Source organism: Homarus americanus, unplaced genomic scaffold (genome assembly GCF_018991925.1).
Source record: "Homarus americanus isolate GMGI-L3 unplaced genomic scaffold, GMGI_Hamer_2.0 scaffold33468, whole genome shotgun sequence".
In the NCBI taxonomy this organism is placed as follows: domain Eukaryota; kingdom Metazoa; phylum Arthropoda; class Malacostraca; order Decapoda; family Nephropidae; genus Homarus; species Homarus americanus.
In genome coordinates, this window is record NW_024714177.1 from 1,886,048 (window position 1) to 1,901,669 (window position 15,622).

At 39.3% G+C, this 15,622-nt stretch overlaps 1 protein-coding gene across 6 annotated transcripts; it reads left to right on the top strand.

The window, feature by feature from the left end:
• The first annotated feature begins 1,932 nt into the window (after positions 1-1,932).
• Positions 1,933-15,118, top strand: LOC121876546. 6 transcript variants are annotated; one of them, XM_042381784.1, is made up of 4 exons: positions 1,933-2,653; positions 3,685-3,879; positions 12,951-13,128; positions 13,956-15,118. In XM_042381784.1, the coding sequence occupies exons 2-4, from the start codon at positions 3,693-3,695 to the stop codon at positions 14,152-14,154; spliced, it is 564 nt and encodes a 187-aa protein (XP_042237718.1). In that variant the 5' UTR covers positions 1,933-2,653; positions 3,685-3,692; the 3' UTR covers positions 14,155-15,118. The 6 variants fall into 6 exon arrangements, with proteins under 6 accessions (XP_042237718.1, XP_042237704.1, XP_042237681.1 ...); XM_042381770.1 differs by lacking the exons at positions 1,933-2,653; positions 3,685-3,879 and adding exons at positions 6,708-6,796; positions 9,654-10,302; XM_042381747.1 differs by lacking the exons at positions 1,933-2,653; positions 3,685-3,879 and adding exons at positions 6,730-6,828; positions 9,654-10,302.
• The last annotated feature ends 504 nt before the right edge of the window (positions 15,119-15,622 follow it).

Genomic DNA, 15,622 nt, shown 5'->3' on the forward strand with positions numbered 1-15,622 from the left:
AGATGTTATACTTGGTGGTGATGATCACTATATCTACAATGGTGTTAAGTGGTGTCAATGGAGACAAAAATTAAAATATTACTCACACTGATCGCGACAAAATTAACAACAACAACATTATTAACAGCAGTACGAGCAACTGCAGAACCTGGATACAGTACAAACTTTGAACCAACATATAAATATATTATTTTTCACCTGAACAAAAACAAACTCACTTCTGACTTAACTGTGTAGCTAATAGTGAGTCAGACTGAGTTTAGGTTGAGCGGGTTTTATGCCAACTATAAACCAAACAGTGGAGATGAGAGTTTGTGGTACAGTGATTCGAATGTAATTTAACCTTATCACTGTTTCTTCCCCATAAACAAACGTAAATAACGAGAAAGAAGAAACATAAAATAATCCGCGCTTGAAGTAACTCCCTTAAATTGTAAAAGAAAATTTTGTCAGTTGGGAAAGTCGGACATTGAACTGACATAACGGTGAGCAGCTAAAAAAAAAATCCCTGAATTACTTTACCTCATGATTAAATAACTAAAACCGGTCAACACAGCAAATAAAACAAATCTGCATTTATCACAACTCTTCTGAGAAAGCCACAACAGAACACGTATCATATTTATCAATGTATAACCTTTAAAAATAATAACAATAATAATATCTACCCTAAGATTAACGAATAAACAACAACAAATTATAAAGAACACCAGACTAATAAATAGAATACAAAAGACAAGATATTATTGTATTATAACATTGATGCCAAGAGTAAAATTATTCAGATCTTATAATACCGACGAACAGTAATTAAGATCTGCATCCCAGTGGACATTTAGGAAGCAGGATACAGGGAGCTGATGGCCACGAACGGTAAGGTATCTCAAAGTAATTTTTCCACGTATATTTTAGGTAAAAAGAAAAAAGAAGAACAGAAGGTGGCAAGAATGGCGGGGTCCGGGAGAGAGAATAAAGAAGACAAAGAAAGACGGGAGAAAGTTTGTGACTCGGGAAGGTGTGTTGACTTAACCGCCTTCCTTTCTTGTTCTTGTTGCTGTTTACCCATTCCTTCCTCAGTTTACTTCCTTATATTTGTTATTTACACCCATTCCTTGTACTTGTTGACACTCTTTCCCCCTCAGTTTACCTCCTTCCTTCACTTTCGACACTACACCATCTTCAGCAAATTATGAGTAGCCTAGTCATCCTGAAAAGATACTTTACTTGAGCTAAGACAAACGTTTTATAATACGGAAAACTATAAAAAATAAATAAATAAATAAATAATAAGTAGATAATTATTTAAATAATTTGATAGCTAAATAAATAAAAAGTAAATACATAAAACAAAATATCCATGAAAAAATCTATGATATTGTAAAGTAGAAAACTGCGTCGCTTTCGTATTGTCAATTGAACAGCCCACAATGAGCCGCAAACACGAAGGTTAACTATAAAATTAACTTCGGTCAGTATGTACTACACAAAATGACCTACTTGTTGACTTGATGTTGTATTACTATTATTAATTACGATATAGTGAAGTTTCATGATTATCTGACCAACAGCGTCTGAGTCGAGGCAGTTTGTAAAAGACGTACGAACACACGGTTGATTTATTTGTCGTAGATGCGTGGCGAGGCAATAACATGATAGACGAAAAGGAATAGGATTTGGGTTATGTTTCGGTAACTAGATAGTTCACCGCTGTACAGTCCCCTCCCAGTGTTCCTGTTAGCGAAAGACAGCATAGTACAGTATTTTAAAATCAGTTTACTTTTTTATTGTGTGTGTGTGTGTGTGTGTGTGTGTGTGTGTGTGTGTGTGTGTGTGTGTAACCAATAAGAATGGGAGGGATCAGCCAACAGGGGGTGAGATGGGTGGGGGTGGTGTAGTCTACTCGAGTCCTTTTAGGTCACAGTGGCTAGCCGAGCGCTGAGGTGTCCGCACGCGTTCCTCACTCCTCCATCTCTATCACCGACACCCATACATTTAAGGTACACCCACATTTCACCAGATCCACCCATACATCACCAGGTCCACCCACATATCACCAGGTCCGCCCACATATCACCAAGTACACCCACATTTTACCAGATACACCCACATATCACCAGGTACACCCACATATCACCAAGTACACAAACACACACCGACAAATACACCCTTGGATCACTAGGTACACTCAGGTACACCCACACACTGACAGGCATATCAATACACCACCACATACATCAAGGAACACACACACACTAAAAAGTGATCGTCCACCCCCGTCATTAGCACTAAAGAGATCGTCGAAAGATAACCTATTTGGTTCTCTCTGACTTATTGTGTAGTGTTTCAGCGACGTCCCCTGTGCTCTTGTTGTCTCGTAGGGCGTGTCTTAGGGCCTCTTGGACGTCTGCTATGGACCTCAGACGATGGCTGTGTTCTAAGACTTCAATAGTGGTTAAGACGAGTGTATCTGGAGAAGTCTCTTGTATCGAAATATCTCCTTGATTGTGTGTAGCCCTCTTGATATCTCTCGTGCTGCGCTGGAGTTCGTCGTGTTTAAAGCCCCTCTGTGGTGTGAGTGACCCAGTGAAGTACCTGTGGCCTATGAGACAAACGCCTGTGTGAGGAGCCACTCTTCAGCTACCAAGACAGACAGGTGAGGAAACACACGAGTAGAATATATGCCGTTAATCAGGTGTGTGTGTGTGTGTGTGTGTGTGTGTGTGAGACTCCTAGAAGCACTTGGTAATAGACACAATCATAACGCGTCATTTCCGAGAAAGTTGGTAGAATTGTAAAATATCTTCTTGGTGGAAGATAAGGCACTTCTACCCGGCCGCTGAAAACTGCCCAAATTACAGTGGCCAATAATATTCTCAACAATTCCGAACCTGTCATAACACGCTCTTACCCCTAAACTGAAGTTAGTCCACCACTTCTACGAAACATTATCCATCGAAAGTACAATTAATAAAGGTAATAAAAACGTATTAACCAATTGATAATTCACTGGTAAAAATAGTCCACGATTCTTACTCCAGACATTAAGAAGTATTAAACATCTTAACCCAGAACACATTGTACTCAGAACCCTAACCCCCCTCCTCCTCCTCACCTTAATATTTTTACTTTATACAGGTAGTTACAAACTTAAATCTTCTCATTACTATATCCGCTTCAACATGCTCGGCTCGTGTGTCATGCAGTTTCTTTATTTAGACAATTAAGTTAAAGAAAACTCTATAGCCTAGGACTTTCCATGCCATACTATCATATATTTTGTTATTCTTGTGTCGTTGTCTGTAAGTTGGACAGTGGAATAGTTCAAAACTCTTATCATTTATCAATATACACGTTAATCAAAATTAGTAAACAACTTCATTATCCTCAGCACTAAAAAAATTAAATAAATAAATAAATAAAAAATAAATAATAAAATAAATAAATATTGAAGTGATAACCGTGGTAACATTATGAGATGTACTTATTACTACCATGCTATTGTACTATTCCAGATGATACCAGATGTTACATAATACTTCCTTGAGATAAATGTATAGTATACATCAGGTGCCTCAAAGAGAGCTCAGGTTCTCAACTGGCTCAGCCATGTTAATATTGTTATTATTACCCACTCTGTATCTGTATTTTTCTGGTTAAATAAACTGTTACAATTCAATTCAACAGGAAGAAGGATGAGGTGGGGTCCTTGGCCGAACTGTGTCCTGCTGCTGCTCCTCCTCCTCCATCTGGCGCCCTCCGCCACCACCTTAGGCCTAGGACTCTCAGCTAAGAGTGCCTTCTTCGGCTTCTCCTACATTATGTCCTTTCTGAGGACGGCAGAGAGGCTGTTTGCACTCCTAAGTCCCACTACAGGCGTCAGTAAGTGCCAGTGTCTCTTTACTTTGTATTTGCTTGTATTGTTTGCGCCATCACTATATTACAGAACTACATAGTATTGTTACCATGGTATTATGTACTCAGCTGGACCTATGGGTACTTGCATATCCATTTTCGTTTGAGTCGTTATTCCACTCCTACATGTCCGTTCCCCTGGAGGCGCAGCGCTGGATCAGAATTAACACAGTCTCCCCCATAATTCCCTAATATCCATTCTTTCTAACTGCCATTGTGGTTGACTTTGAAAACGGACACTATAATTCCCATCCAATATTCATGTATATAATCCATGACTATGTATACACCACAAATATAATTTGTGTATACAATTATAGCCGAAAATCTACTGAGGTATCATTGAGATAATTACAGTATTTATTTATGAACTGTAATTATATTTATAATATCATGATTAATTTCTACGTTAAGCCACGAGCATGTTATTTATGTGCATATTTTACCTGTTAAATAAATAAACTATTATCTGGTTGTTGACACTTGTAGTTATTGACTATAGCTGCGGGCGCTTCAGAACGAGTACATGCTGTCTACTCGTAGGACAATAAGTTTATTTCTTAACAAAGCTTTGACACCCTTCACTTGTTAACTAATGTTTTCTAAAAGTGGAGAGAGAGAGCTTGTCGAGTGCATCAGGGCGGCTCTCTAGCTTGTCGAGTGCATCAGGGAGGCTCTCTAGCTTGTCGAGTGCATCAGGGAGGCTCTCTAGCTTGTCGAGTGCATCAGGGAAGGTGTATGAAAATCAGAAGGATGGAAGGGATTAACAGCGTAGAGATAGACGGCAACCTACAACGTTCAGGAAAGGTAGGGACGGTGTAGGTTATGTATGGCAACACAACAATATCCTCATATGAAGAAACGTATGCTACATGTGGCATTCATATAAATGTAAAAGACTTATTATGACAAAGCAGACTTTAGTGCATCGGTGTGAAAGTAGGTCATATAAACCTGACAAACTGATTACTAGCTTCTGTACACATGGAGACAGTGTGGTCAGCACTGCAATCGTCCAACTTCGCTCCCCAACAAAACTCAGGTACAGTACCCATTCACTACGACAACTGGGTCGACTGTAGGTGCCCCCGGCGCGAACCCAGTCACCTTTCAGGCAGTCGACTGCATCCCTGCATTAGGTCTGGAAATTAACGGCGAGAGTTATTGTATGCGATAAAACCCAATGCGTATAAGTGGCTGGGAGACGATGTGAAAACTCTGAAACAGGAGGCTGAAATATGTAGATATGGGTCACGCACGTGAAGGAAAAGCCAAAGACCTGAGGTGTGGGTCAGGAGGATGAAGTGTTTAGTGAAGGACAGCGTAGAGGAGTCAGACTCCAGGATCCTGGAGGAGTACACTAAAGGGACAGGTCTTGGGAGGGTGTGAGGTGGGACAGTGGAACAGTTTAACCTGGGTAGCTTGAAGGTTTTTCTGTCATAATCACCTCCTCAAGTGGAACAGGGGTTTCAGATACACATAAACAAACAAATAAACTAATCAGTCACCTGTCAAGGATGTAAATAAGAAGTATACAAACAACAAACACAATAAACACAAGGGATACAAAAATCACCGAGACAAACAGATAATGAGCCGAGCACAAGCACACAAAGTCTCACCTTAAGACAGTCAGGCAAGGAAACAGAGAAGCTAGCATGGCCTGGAGCAGCGAGGAAGAGAGAGTAACAACAGCGGCGGTGGTCCGGGCGGTGACCCACATCCTCGCGGCCAACCCCCTCCCTCCTCTCACCTGCAGGTGTTGACTGGCGCCCTCCCACCAACCTTGACTCATTCCTACCCCGAGAAGGATGACTGTGTGAGTGATCTTCTCTTTAGTTATGAAACAGTGTGGAAGTGCGAGTGTGTCCGGCTCAGCACTCTAACGAAACGACCTCAATGCACTGGACAATACACAAGTAGCAACCTGGAAGATTAAGGACAAACCTCTATATTTGTAAGCACAAGCCTGTAAATTTAAGTATTATCTTATGAAATTAATTAAGTACAGGCCTGGAAATATACACACATAATTTGTGTTTTTTTTTTTAGGTATTGTCTCTAGTTAGCTGAATTTAACAGACACGAATCAGTAAACTATATCCTGAACGTTTGTCGCACGAAAAACTTGTCTGGTTAAGTAGGACGGAAATTGGATTTCAACGCAGCATAAAATCAGCCGGCAGTCGTTGATGGAGACATTGTATTAAACTCAAAAAGTCGTGCGTCTGAAGAACGAGAAACATTTTGTAAACGTTGATGACGGTGCTGTACCGAGGTTCACGGTCCAACAGATACTGAAAGCGGTACACCAGAGGCTTGCGGGACGACAGGTGTATTGAGGCGGTGGGGACGACAGGTGTATTGAGGCGGTGGGGACGACAGGTGTGATCTGGATGGACACAGATAATAAGTTCAAATTATCACACAGCTATATGTTTGTGTGGGGGAGTTTTTTAATTTGGTCCCGTATAGTGCAGCTTGAATACACCAACCATATTGTAGGCAAATCCATTTTTTATGCGCAAGGAGGAAGTGTGGGCCAACACTTCCCCAGCTGTTAAGTTAAGTACCCATTCATAGCTGGTTGGACTGGTGGTACCCTTCTAGGAGGCGAGTGTTGTAACAGTCAAGAATAACCCAGCCACTGTTGGTGAAACAGTAAATGTACGGAAGTGGTGGCGTCAAGCTACTATGGAATGGAACGGATACATCAGAAAATATGTCGCAGGGCAAAACAAAAATATGTAAAAAACTAGTTTACAAAAACTGTGGCCCACAAACTCAACTTTCACAATTACTTATCAGCTGGATGAGGAGATGGTTGTGCCCCGGTGCTGTGGGAGTAGTGACCAAGCGGCGCGGCTAGATTGTGGAGTTGTGGGTCAGTGTTGTGTTGCCTGGTGTTGCGAGAGGGTGAGCGGCAGCTCCGGCGTGAGCATACATTGCGTGATTATAACTACATCACCTCTCACTCCTACTGTTTCTGCAATTCATGATCTCCCCCATACAAGGATGTAGTGTATATCCTAAAGGACAACGTATCATATGGTTCTGAGTGTGTAGTGCGTGTGTGTGCAATACATTCCAATAATTTGCACTTCAGCAACATCAAACTGCTATGCAAACAGAATGAACTTGAAGTGAAAAAACGAAATGTGTCAAGTTTTGTGCAGTATCGGAGACGTCGAAACATGATAACTGAAACTATAGATGGAAGATATAACTATAAATTCCTGAACATTTTGTAATTACTAAACTTTCTTCTTGTAGATGCTTTATACGACAGAGATGTGTACAACGCCAAACAGTAGTGGTGTTGGAGATATTAACTATGGTTTATCGTTTATTCATACATTAGTCAAATATATGGGAGGAGTAATAATTAAAGCGCAAAGAATATGGAGGCTGTTTCTCACGATTCATACATCAAATGGACAACATAACATATGGGCGGATATTGTGGCTCTAGACGTCCTGTGGGGGGGATGACGTAAAATAAAATTTGAAAGATGCAGAACTTTTGTGAAAATAGGTTTAATTTCGTCCTAGTGTAAGAATAAGAGGCCGAAGCGTCCTACATATCAGAGTAGGATATGTTCTTGCCTGTAAGGATACAAGAACTATCACCCCAAGGGCGAGCACAGTTCCGACCAATGATACAGTACCTGACTTTACTCATCTACTGTGAAACCGGAAAAATGACCGAGATACGGTAAGAAGATCACCTGCCGGCAAACAGCGACATGATGCCTTTACCAAACAAACGTGGTGGTGTCTTCCAATGCCGGGCACTCCGCTCAGCCAACCTTTGCGTGTAAAAATACTATATATCTATTTTATTACCGCCAAACTAGACTCAACATCACCTTATTAAATGTAATTTTTAGTGTCAAATAGCATTTGTGTTTTCTGACCAAAATTATGCACAATAATGAAACATGTAAATAATTCTCTCGCTAACAGTAAGAGAGAGAAACCTGTGTCACCACCCAACTTTCTCTCTCCACTCTCCACCTACTCAGGGCCAGGGTCAGGTAGCTACAGACCGGTTTACGGGAGATAGTGGCTTTTTTAGGGTCGCTACAGGCTGCTTCTCGGCCGACGCTTTTCAGCTAAACACAAGTTTTTTTTTATCCCGGTCATAACCCTAAGCTCTAACCCCTTAACCCCGTTATTTAGACATCCATGAATGGTAAGAATAATTAGTCACAGAAAATAAGACTTTGACCACTGTATCACAGACTGTGCGCTAGTATTAATCTGCTTTTGTTAGAAAGTGGAGTATCAGTATTACGATACTGTCACTGCCACTGTATAACCTTCATCAGTTGGGAGGGGAGGGTTTTCATTTGCGGAGGCTGTCGACTAGAGGACATGAGATTCAACAGGTGTCTATAGACAGGAAGTTCAAGCTTTTCTTTATAACCAAAGGCTGGAAATGACAAGACTCAACCAACTCTTTAACCAATATTTTTTTTTTTCGTAAGAAGATCCGCCCTATACACTATACAGTAAAAACTTGCCTAACAGCCTGGCGACAACGGTAAAGATTACAGTTTAACGTGGCTTCTACGTGTGGAGAATACACAACACTTTTTTTTAATATATGGAAATGAAATCCTTCGTCAATAAATGGGTATGGCAGCCTCGGCTATAGTATAGAAATAATACAATGCAGACGAGCAGTTAACTAGTACGCATCTACTGACAAGCCAATCCTACTTTTCATGATCAATTTCCTCACTACGATTTCAGTAAAGGCTTCTTCAAAATAATGACTGCCACTGACTCATTAATCCCCCATGATCACCCGAGCCTTTCTCCTGAACCTGATCTTTATGAGGGGCATTCTAACCAGTTTTTGTCTCCTTCATGCCTCGAAACTTAATTTCTTTTCTCAAACTGAATCTTGAAAACATGCACCAAGAGCCATTCATGTGTTACCTCTAAACTAGGACACTTGGCTAGTGGGTGTTTTTACGTTTTGTAGACAACCCGTGCGTAAACAAGTGAATGAATAACTTAATAAAGTTCGGGAAGTAAAGGTGGTCTAGTGGGGCTCCGCGGTCTCCTTGTACTGTACTGTATTCAATGTTTTATACGAACTGCCCGGGTTTCCCACCTCCAAGGATTTTCGAGTCCGGAGATTTTACCTACATGGTCCGTATATTTGTTAACTCATGTTTACTATCGATCGATCGTTAACAAAACATGAACATGAAATAGTTAATCATTGTAAGCCATTACCTGATATTAAAAGAAAAAGAGCAAAATATCGGTAATAAAGACATTTAACTGTTGTAAGACAAATGGAAAATCAAAAGCTGTGAGTAAATGAGTAAGAGTAAATGAACTCGAAGACTTACCTTTATTTAGTGCCTTTAAATTGTATACTGTACTGTACTTTGGTTCTTTTCAGCCTTCACAAGAAGGTACACCATTTTTTTTTCCAGATGACTGTTTTAGTGAGTGGCGAAAATATTTACAGTAAGACAAGTCAGCTCATAGACGGTTGTTGTGATGACTGCTAGGTAGATCTCTGTGTGTTTCATCTCAATACAGGAGAACGAAGTACAGTACTTATACCAGTAAGATTTCGTTCACGGTATACCATTTATCACATTACAATACCGAATGTTACCAATTTTCGTAATAAATATGCAATCAGCAATGCAATACGTAACGATTTCAACACATGAATCAATATAGTGAGTGAATATCGTATCCTTTACTTGCAGAATGATCATGGAAAACGTCATGACAATTACATGAATCCCAAGAAGCCTCTAGTGAACAGAAAAACATGCACAATTTGGCGAAAAAAGTTGGTGTAGACATTCAGCTCATCCTCGCTTAATGCATCACTCCTCAACATGTTGACCAACTCCTTAGTGAAGATGGTGGTGGTTAGTGTGGTGCTACTGGCATTCGCTGCCCCATCACACTCATTCTTCTTAAACCACCTGTATGACAGCATCTCTAATAGCTTCTACGACCACTTCGTCGAGCCTATTGTGGAGGTTACAATTGGGGGCGGCACTGGCATAGTGTACAACGCCCTCACCCATAACTTTCTGGGTCTTCAGCCACATATAAGAAGGGTTTGGAGGACGGTAGTGGTGGATGGAGGAGGCTTCGTCATATCTGGAATCGCAAGCGGAATCTGGGACATCGCAGTCGGAATCGTAAGAGGAATCGGCAGGATAGTTAAGACGTTTGCTCAGAATTTATGGAATATGCAGTACAATTTAATTTACTACGGCTTCAGGCTCTTGAATCCGTTCTCCTTCGTCCCAGACGTGAATGTGTTGGTCCTAAGTGACGTTGATGTCGCCAAAAATATCAAAGTGGCGAACGGCAGCAACGCAAAGTCCAACCGAGAAGGAGGTAAGTGGCAGTGTGTACAATATGCGTGAACAAATTCATCAGCAGGACAGGTAGCTGGGCGAGAATTATGAACTGTCTTCCTACGCTAAAACTTGTTATGGTTTCTCTGCTAACTGCTAACACAATCAATTTCTTTTTGTACTATTTTATGGCAGTGAAGTGAGTAACAAAACTCTTGCTTGAGACGGCAACCTAGTCAGTCCATAGGTAGTGACAGTCGGCGAGCGTTACACTTTTACATTACGGTAATTTAGTCTGAATTAACAAAAAGAAACAAAAAAGCAAAAAAAAAAAAAGAAGATATTTAAGCGTCAAAGTTTTTCAAATTGAAAAACGCATAACAGCACCAGATATTAGAATTTATTGGAAATGTCTCATTTGGATAGTACACTCTCACCAAAAACTTCTCGAAAGCTATAAGCACTATGCAATCTGAAAAAAAGAACGAAGAATCTGCAACCCTTCCGAGATGACAAGCTCCATTTTGCTTATTCTCACATCCATCGTGCCCAGGTGTTCGAGAAGTTTTTGTTGAGAATGTAGTCTCGTCCAAGATTCTTCAAACACTGCTGGAGACAGTTGGCAACTCAAGGCCGTTTATTTACATAGTAAAAATTATGTGTGAATGAAAAAGTGATCGGTGATTGGTTACTTAGTTCTCCGTTGCTTAATTAATGGTTATGATTTGTTGTTTCGTATTATATTATACTACGTGTTCAAAGAATCTTGAACGACACTGCACGTACTATACTTTACCGTAGATTATGGGTGTGATAATGTATAGGAGAATTTTACCACAAATATAATAATAAACCAAACATAAATGGCACAGGCGAAAAGTGTAGCAATATTGCAATAAACAGCAACCACAGAATTCCGGAAATTTACTATATACCCAATCGATAGAACTATTTTTTCTATGGTCATTTCCATATATTACACTACCGTCGCAAATTGATAATGAGGAAGTTACTGAATTTTAAAAAGAATAAAATCAGGGCACCTGTTATTTTCTTGTGAAGGCTGACCATGCGACACTGTTATTACATAGTTGTTGGAGGTCCGTTCGGCTAGGGGGTTAGGTAAGGTTTAGTTTGGTTATACTGTATAAGTTAGCAAGCACAGAGTACCGGGAATTTAGAACATGCAATCGATAGAAACAACATAATGTCTGGTGTGTAATGTGTTCTTCTAATGTTTTCTTGTTGCGATTCGGACAATTTTGGGATTCGCCTTTACCACAAATCACTCATTTTGGTTCTCCCCCACCCAGAACCCCGAATTCCCCCATTATTGTTAGAGGGGGGGGGGGGGCTAAATCCAAAACGAGTGATTTCCAATAAAAACGAATGTCAGATCAAAATCCACCAGGAAAAAAAAATCTATTTATAATTCTTTGGTTGCTGTAATCTGCAATTTTACCAAAAGTGTATTATAATCATCACATTAATGTTACTAGTATTGTTACATAGGTATTTCTACTAACACTTACAGTGACTGCTGGTGCTCGCCCGGTTGTAAAGTGGTGGGGGGGGATGTTGGTGATGAAAATTAGTGCCTGTCCAGGATGCAGCTGCATTTCACACCATTTGAGCTCACAAGCTTAGAGACAAGCACTTTGGTGGTTGAAGTCCCCTACAGCACAAAACTTGTCGAAAATAACTTCAATTTTGTCCATATCTACATTATTGTTTTGTCACAAGCACACCCGTTCCATTTTCTTTGTTTTCATATCAAACCAGCCCTCCATATCATGCCACCTACATTACCATATATATCCCGACACCACTGGCTGATTATCACTACCTGGGGAACTTATTATTCACGAATATTAAGCACAATTTACATACAACAGAGAGCAGAATAGCTAACACACGATACGTAAACACCAACCACGTACCAGACACAACCAGAGGCTCACACTGGACGGTCATTGACTGTCTGCACATCGAGGCTGATTGGCTACTGGTGTATGAGAGGGACACTCCCACCCTCTCTTTACAGACTTACGAAGTTACTCCTTATACTATTGGCGTAACAAAGTTTAAGTGCATTACTTCCTGCTTCCATTTAAAATGGTTCAGAAAATTTATACACCAGTTCAACTCTTTAAATCCAGAGAACGAATTTACACCTCATTCTCAGGCTCTTCCTCTTGGTTGGGTTAGCAACAAAGTAAACGAACGGACAGCGATTCTTAAAGATTGAATACTTCACGGAAATAATTTGTGCTTCAGATTCATCTGATGAAGCATGTTATTAAAAATACTTTACCACAAATATATACAGCCACTGATTAAGTAAAATAGTATTGGTTACCTTACCTTACTGCTCTTCGCATATGGGTCGAGGTTTTGGAGCAAACCGTTTCTAAACGAGATTTTGATGCATAATCACCAGCTTCCACACGAAAAGCATATAGCTGCTTTACATTTCCTTTGTATCACAAAACATGTGGCCGCAGTTTTTGTACATCATTGTCGGCTCACCCAACATTTTTTTTTTAATATAAGGGGGGAGGGGGGCAAATGCCCCTCTTGCTTACTGGTGAGCTCTCCCAGTCAAGTGTTATGTACAATGTATTACTAACTTAATGTGTATTAAAAAGCATCATTTTTTCTAATGTTACATTTTCTTGGCGCCAACAGTAACAGTGCTGAGAGGTCGCCGTGCGGTGGGCATCGAGTACCAAAACCTCAGGTACGACTTCCTGAGTGCAACACTTCATGACCCGATGCAATGCCTCCCCCTCGTGCTCTGTGCCATACATGCTGACCCTGATGACCTTATCACTGCTAAAGAAGCAGCATTTAGAAAAACCTTTAGGTATAGTGACATGGCTGATTCTTGTCTGCTAGGCTGGATTAACGTAATTTATGAGGCTGTTTAGTTATGTATTGAGCAGCAACCCATTTTATTCAGCCCATTCATTCAGCATTCATAAATATGTTCCAAAAATATCTCAAGATGAGGGTTCCATGTCTTCACCCTCAAGCATCATTGGTGCCTATATTGTAACGCTTCTAAAAAAAGTTTTATATTTCAGGGAATAAGAATGGTATTTACAAGTACAGTATATTAGCAGATGAAATAACCGACACTGGTATGAGTGAATAACACTCCTCGATAGTTGCACTCAGTACATATCCACCACTCTCTAGTCTTTGCGAGATATATATATATATATATATATATATATATATATATATATATATATATATATATATATATATATATATATATATATATATATATATATAGAGTAGGGTCATTACCTAATACCTGACCATTGTGGACCTGGTCTCACCCTCCTCTGTATATGTACACCTTGGTTTGTATTTCTCTCTCTAGTCTGTACTCACCCCTTAAGATGTGATTACACGAAAGCGCTTGGGAACTTCGTGTTTTCTTCTTTCCTTGTGGTTATCATATATATATATATATATATATATATATATATATATATATATATATATATATATATATATATATATATATATATTATTTTTTTTTTTTTTTTACTTTACCTTTATTAACTGCAACCAATACAACAAAGGCCTTTATGGAAGAGTTAGGAATTATTATCTATCTTTTTTCGGGTGAAGATCTTTATTTTTTTTAATTAGTGGATCTTAATCAAGCTCTTCCAACAGACCATACTTCACACAGCAGCCAATCCCAGACTGGGCAGAACAGTATGTCCATGCAGCCGACATTGGAGCAACTACAAAATCTACGGACTCCTGCAGAGAGGCATACCCATTCTGTGGTTTCTCTCAATACTATCTAAGGAAACTCATTACTCAAGCCATGAATAGTGAGGGCAGAAGCTTACTGCAGACATATAAGTGATCCATGGAGAGATGAATGTTTTATATCCTTAATCCAATGGAGGAATGCTGTGAGCAATTCAGTACTGGGTATTTGCAAAGAGTATTAATCCCACAAGTGACATGGAGAAAAAATTTGGATGATATGTCCTATGTCTAGCACAAAGGACTTACCAGTAACTGGAGGGCTATACAGAAGTATTTGCAATCACGTTTTACCAAATAAATTAATGTTCTACAATTTGCTCAACGAACTTCATTTATTGATAACACAAATGTAAATATCAACGGCACTTCCAGTAGAAAATGCCCAATTTAATGTGCATCTTACCAGTTCCCTGAATACCGTACAGTCCACTTAAGAGATTTACATATCATGCTACAGTATATTTTAATTGTTCGTTACTAAATATTTTTTTTATTGTCTGGAATGAAGTTTGTATGAATTCAATATTTTGTTTATTGACAGGAGTAGTTCAGCTTAGTTTGGTTCAGTAAATCATCATATTACTTTACATTCCTTCAGCATGTATATACACAATACAGGTTCTACTGTATTCAATTCAGCATGGTATCAACACCTAATTGAGACAGGCTCCATCCTTTTGTCGGGCAGGGGTCCTCCCAGCTGAAATAACCTCCGACAATCACCAGAATAAAATACTAAAGTGCACCGCTGCCCAACAAAGGTTAGAGGCAAAATTTGGCAAGATTTTCTATTATAATTTTTGTCATGTTTCATTACTGTATAGGTTTCCAATACTTGTATCTAGTGTGAGGTAGCAACATTCTCAGCACTACGATTTCCAGCCCCTTATATTGTTTTCCGGTTTCAAAAATTCACTTTCAATGTCAGAAAATGTAAACTGAGGAGTCTTTGATTACCACTGGTTGTTGCCAATTCAGAATTCCAAAAATACATCTGAATTTGTTTGATATACTACTGTATTATAATTTATTTATTAATAATACTTTATATTTGTAAATTGCATTTCCATATCCTACCATAATTGACGTACCTTCTCAGTAGACTCATAATTTTAACAATTCTATTGATAATGAAGTGAATTAACAATGGTCATAGGTACTCCATATTTGAAATAATTACATCGTGGAAAAGTTTCTTCATAACCACAATAACAATATCCCAAACATCACTATCAGTTGGACGCTCGGAAGAGATTTACAAAAAACAACAATTTTACAATGCAAAATTTACACATTATTGAATATGACCACAACATCGAGACTTGCATGAAAAAAAAAACTCCAAATAACTATGGCAGTGACAGTGGAACAACACAGGTTGCCAGCATTAGGGCCCAAAGTCTCTCTAAATACCTGTAAATCTACCTCTTCCTAGCTGACATTTCGTAAGAGATACCCATAGTAAACTCCCTACACTTTATACTGTACTTCTATTTATCTCGGCCATTGATCCATTTTAGACTATGACATCATACTACAGTAGTCTGGATTACTCATTCAAG

Coding starts and splice junctions, on each gene's coding strand:
- LOC121876546 (XM_042381770.1), top strand. CDS start 9,789: ATGTTGACCAACTCCTTAGTGAAGATGGTGGTGGTTAGTGTGGTGCTA. Junction 10,303..12,950: donor AAAGTCCAACCGAGAAGGAG/GTAAGTGGCAGT, acceptor TGGCGCCAACAG/TAACAGTGCTGAGAGGTCGC. Junction 13,129..13,955: donor GCATTTAGAAAAACCTTTAG/GTATAGTGACAT, acceptor CTCTTCCAACAG/ACCATACTTCACACAGCAGC.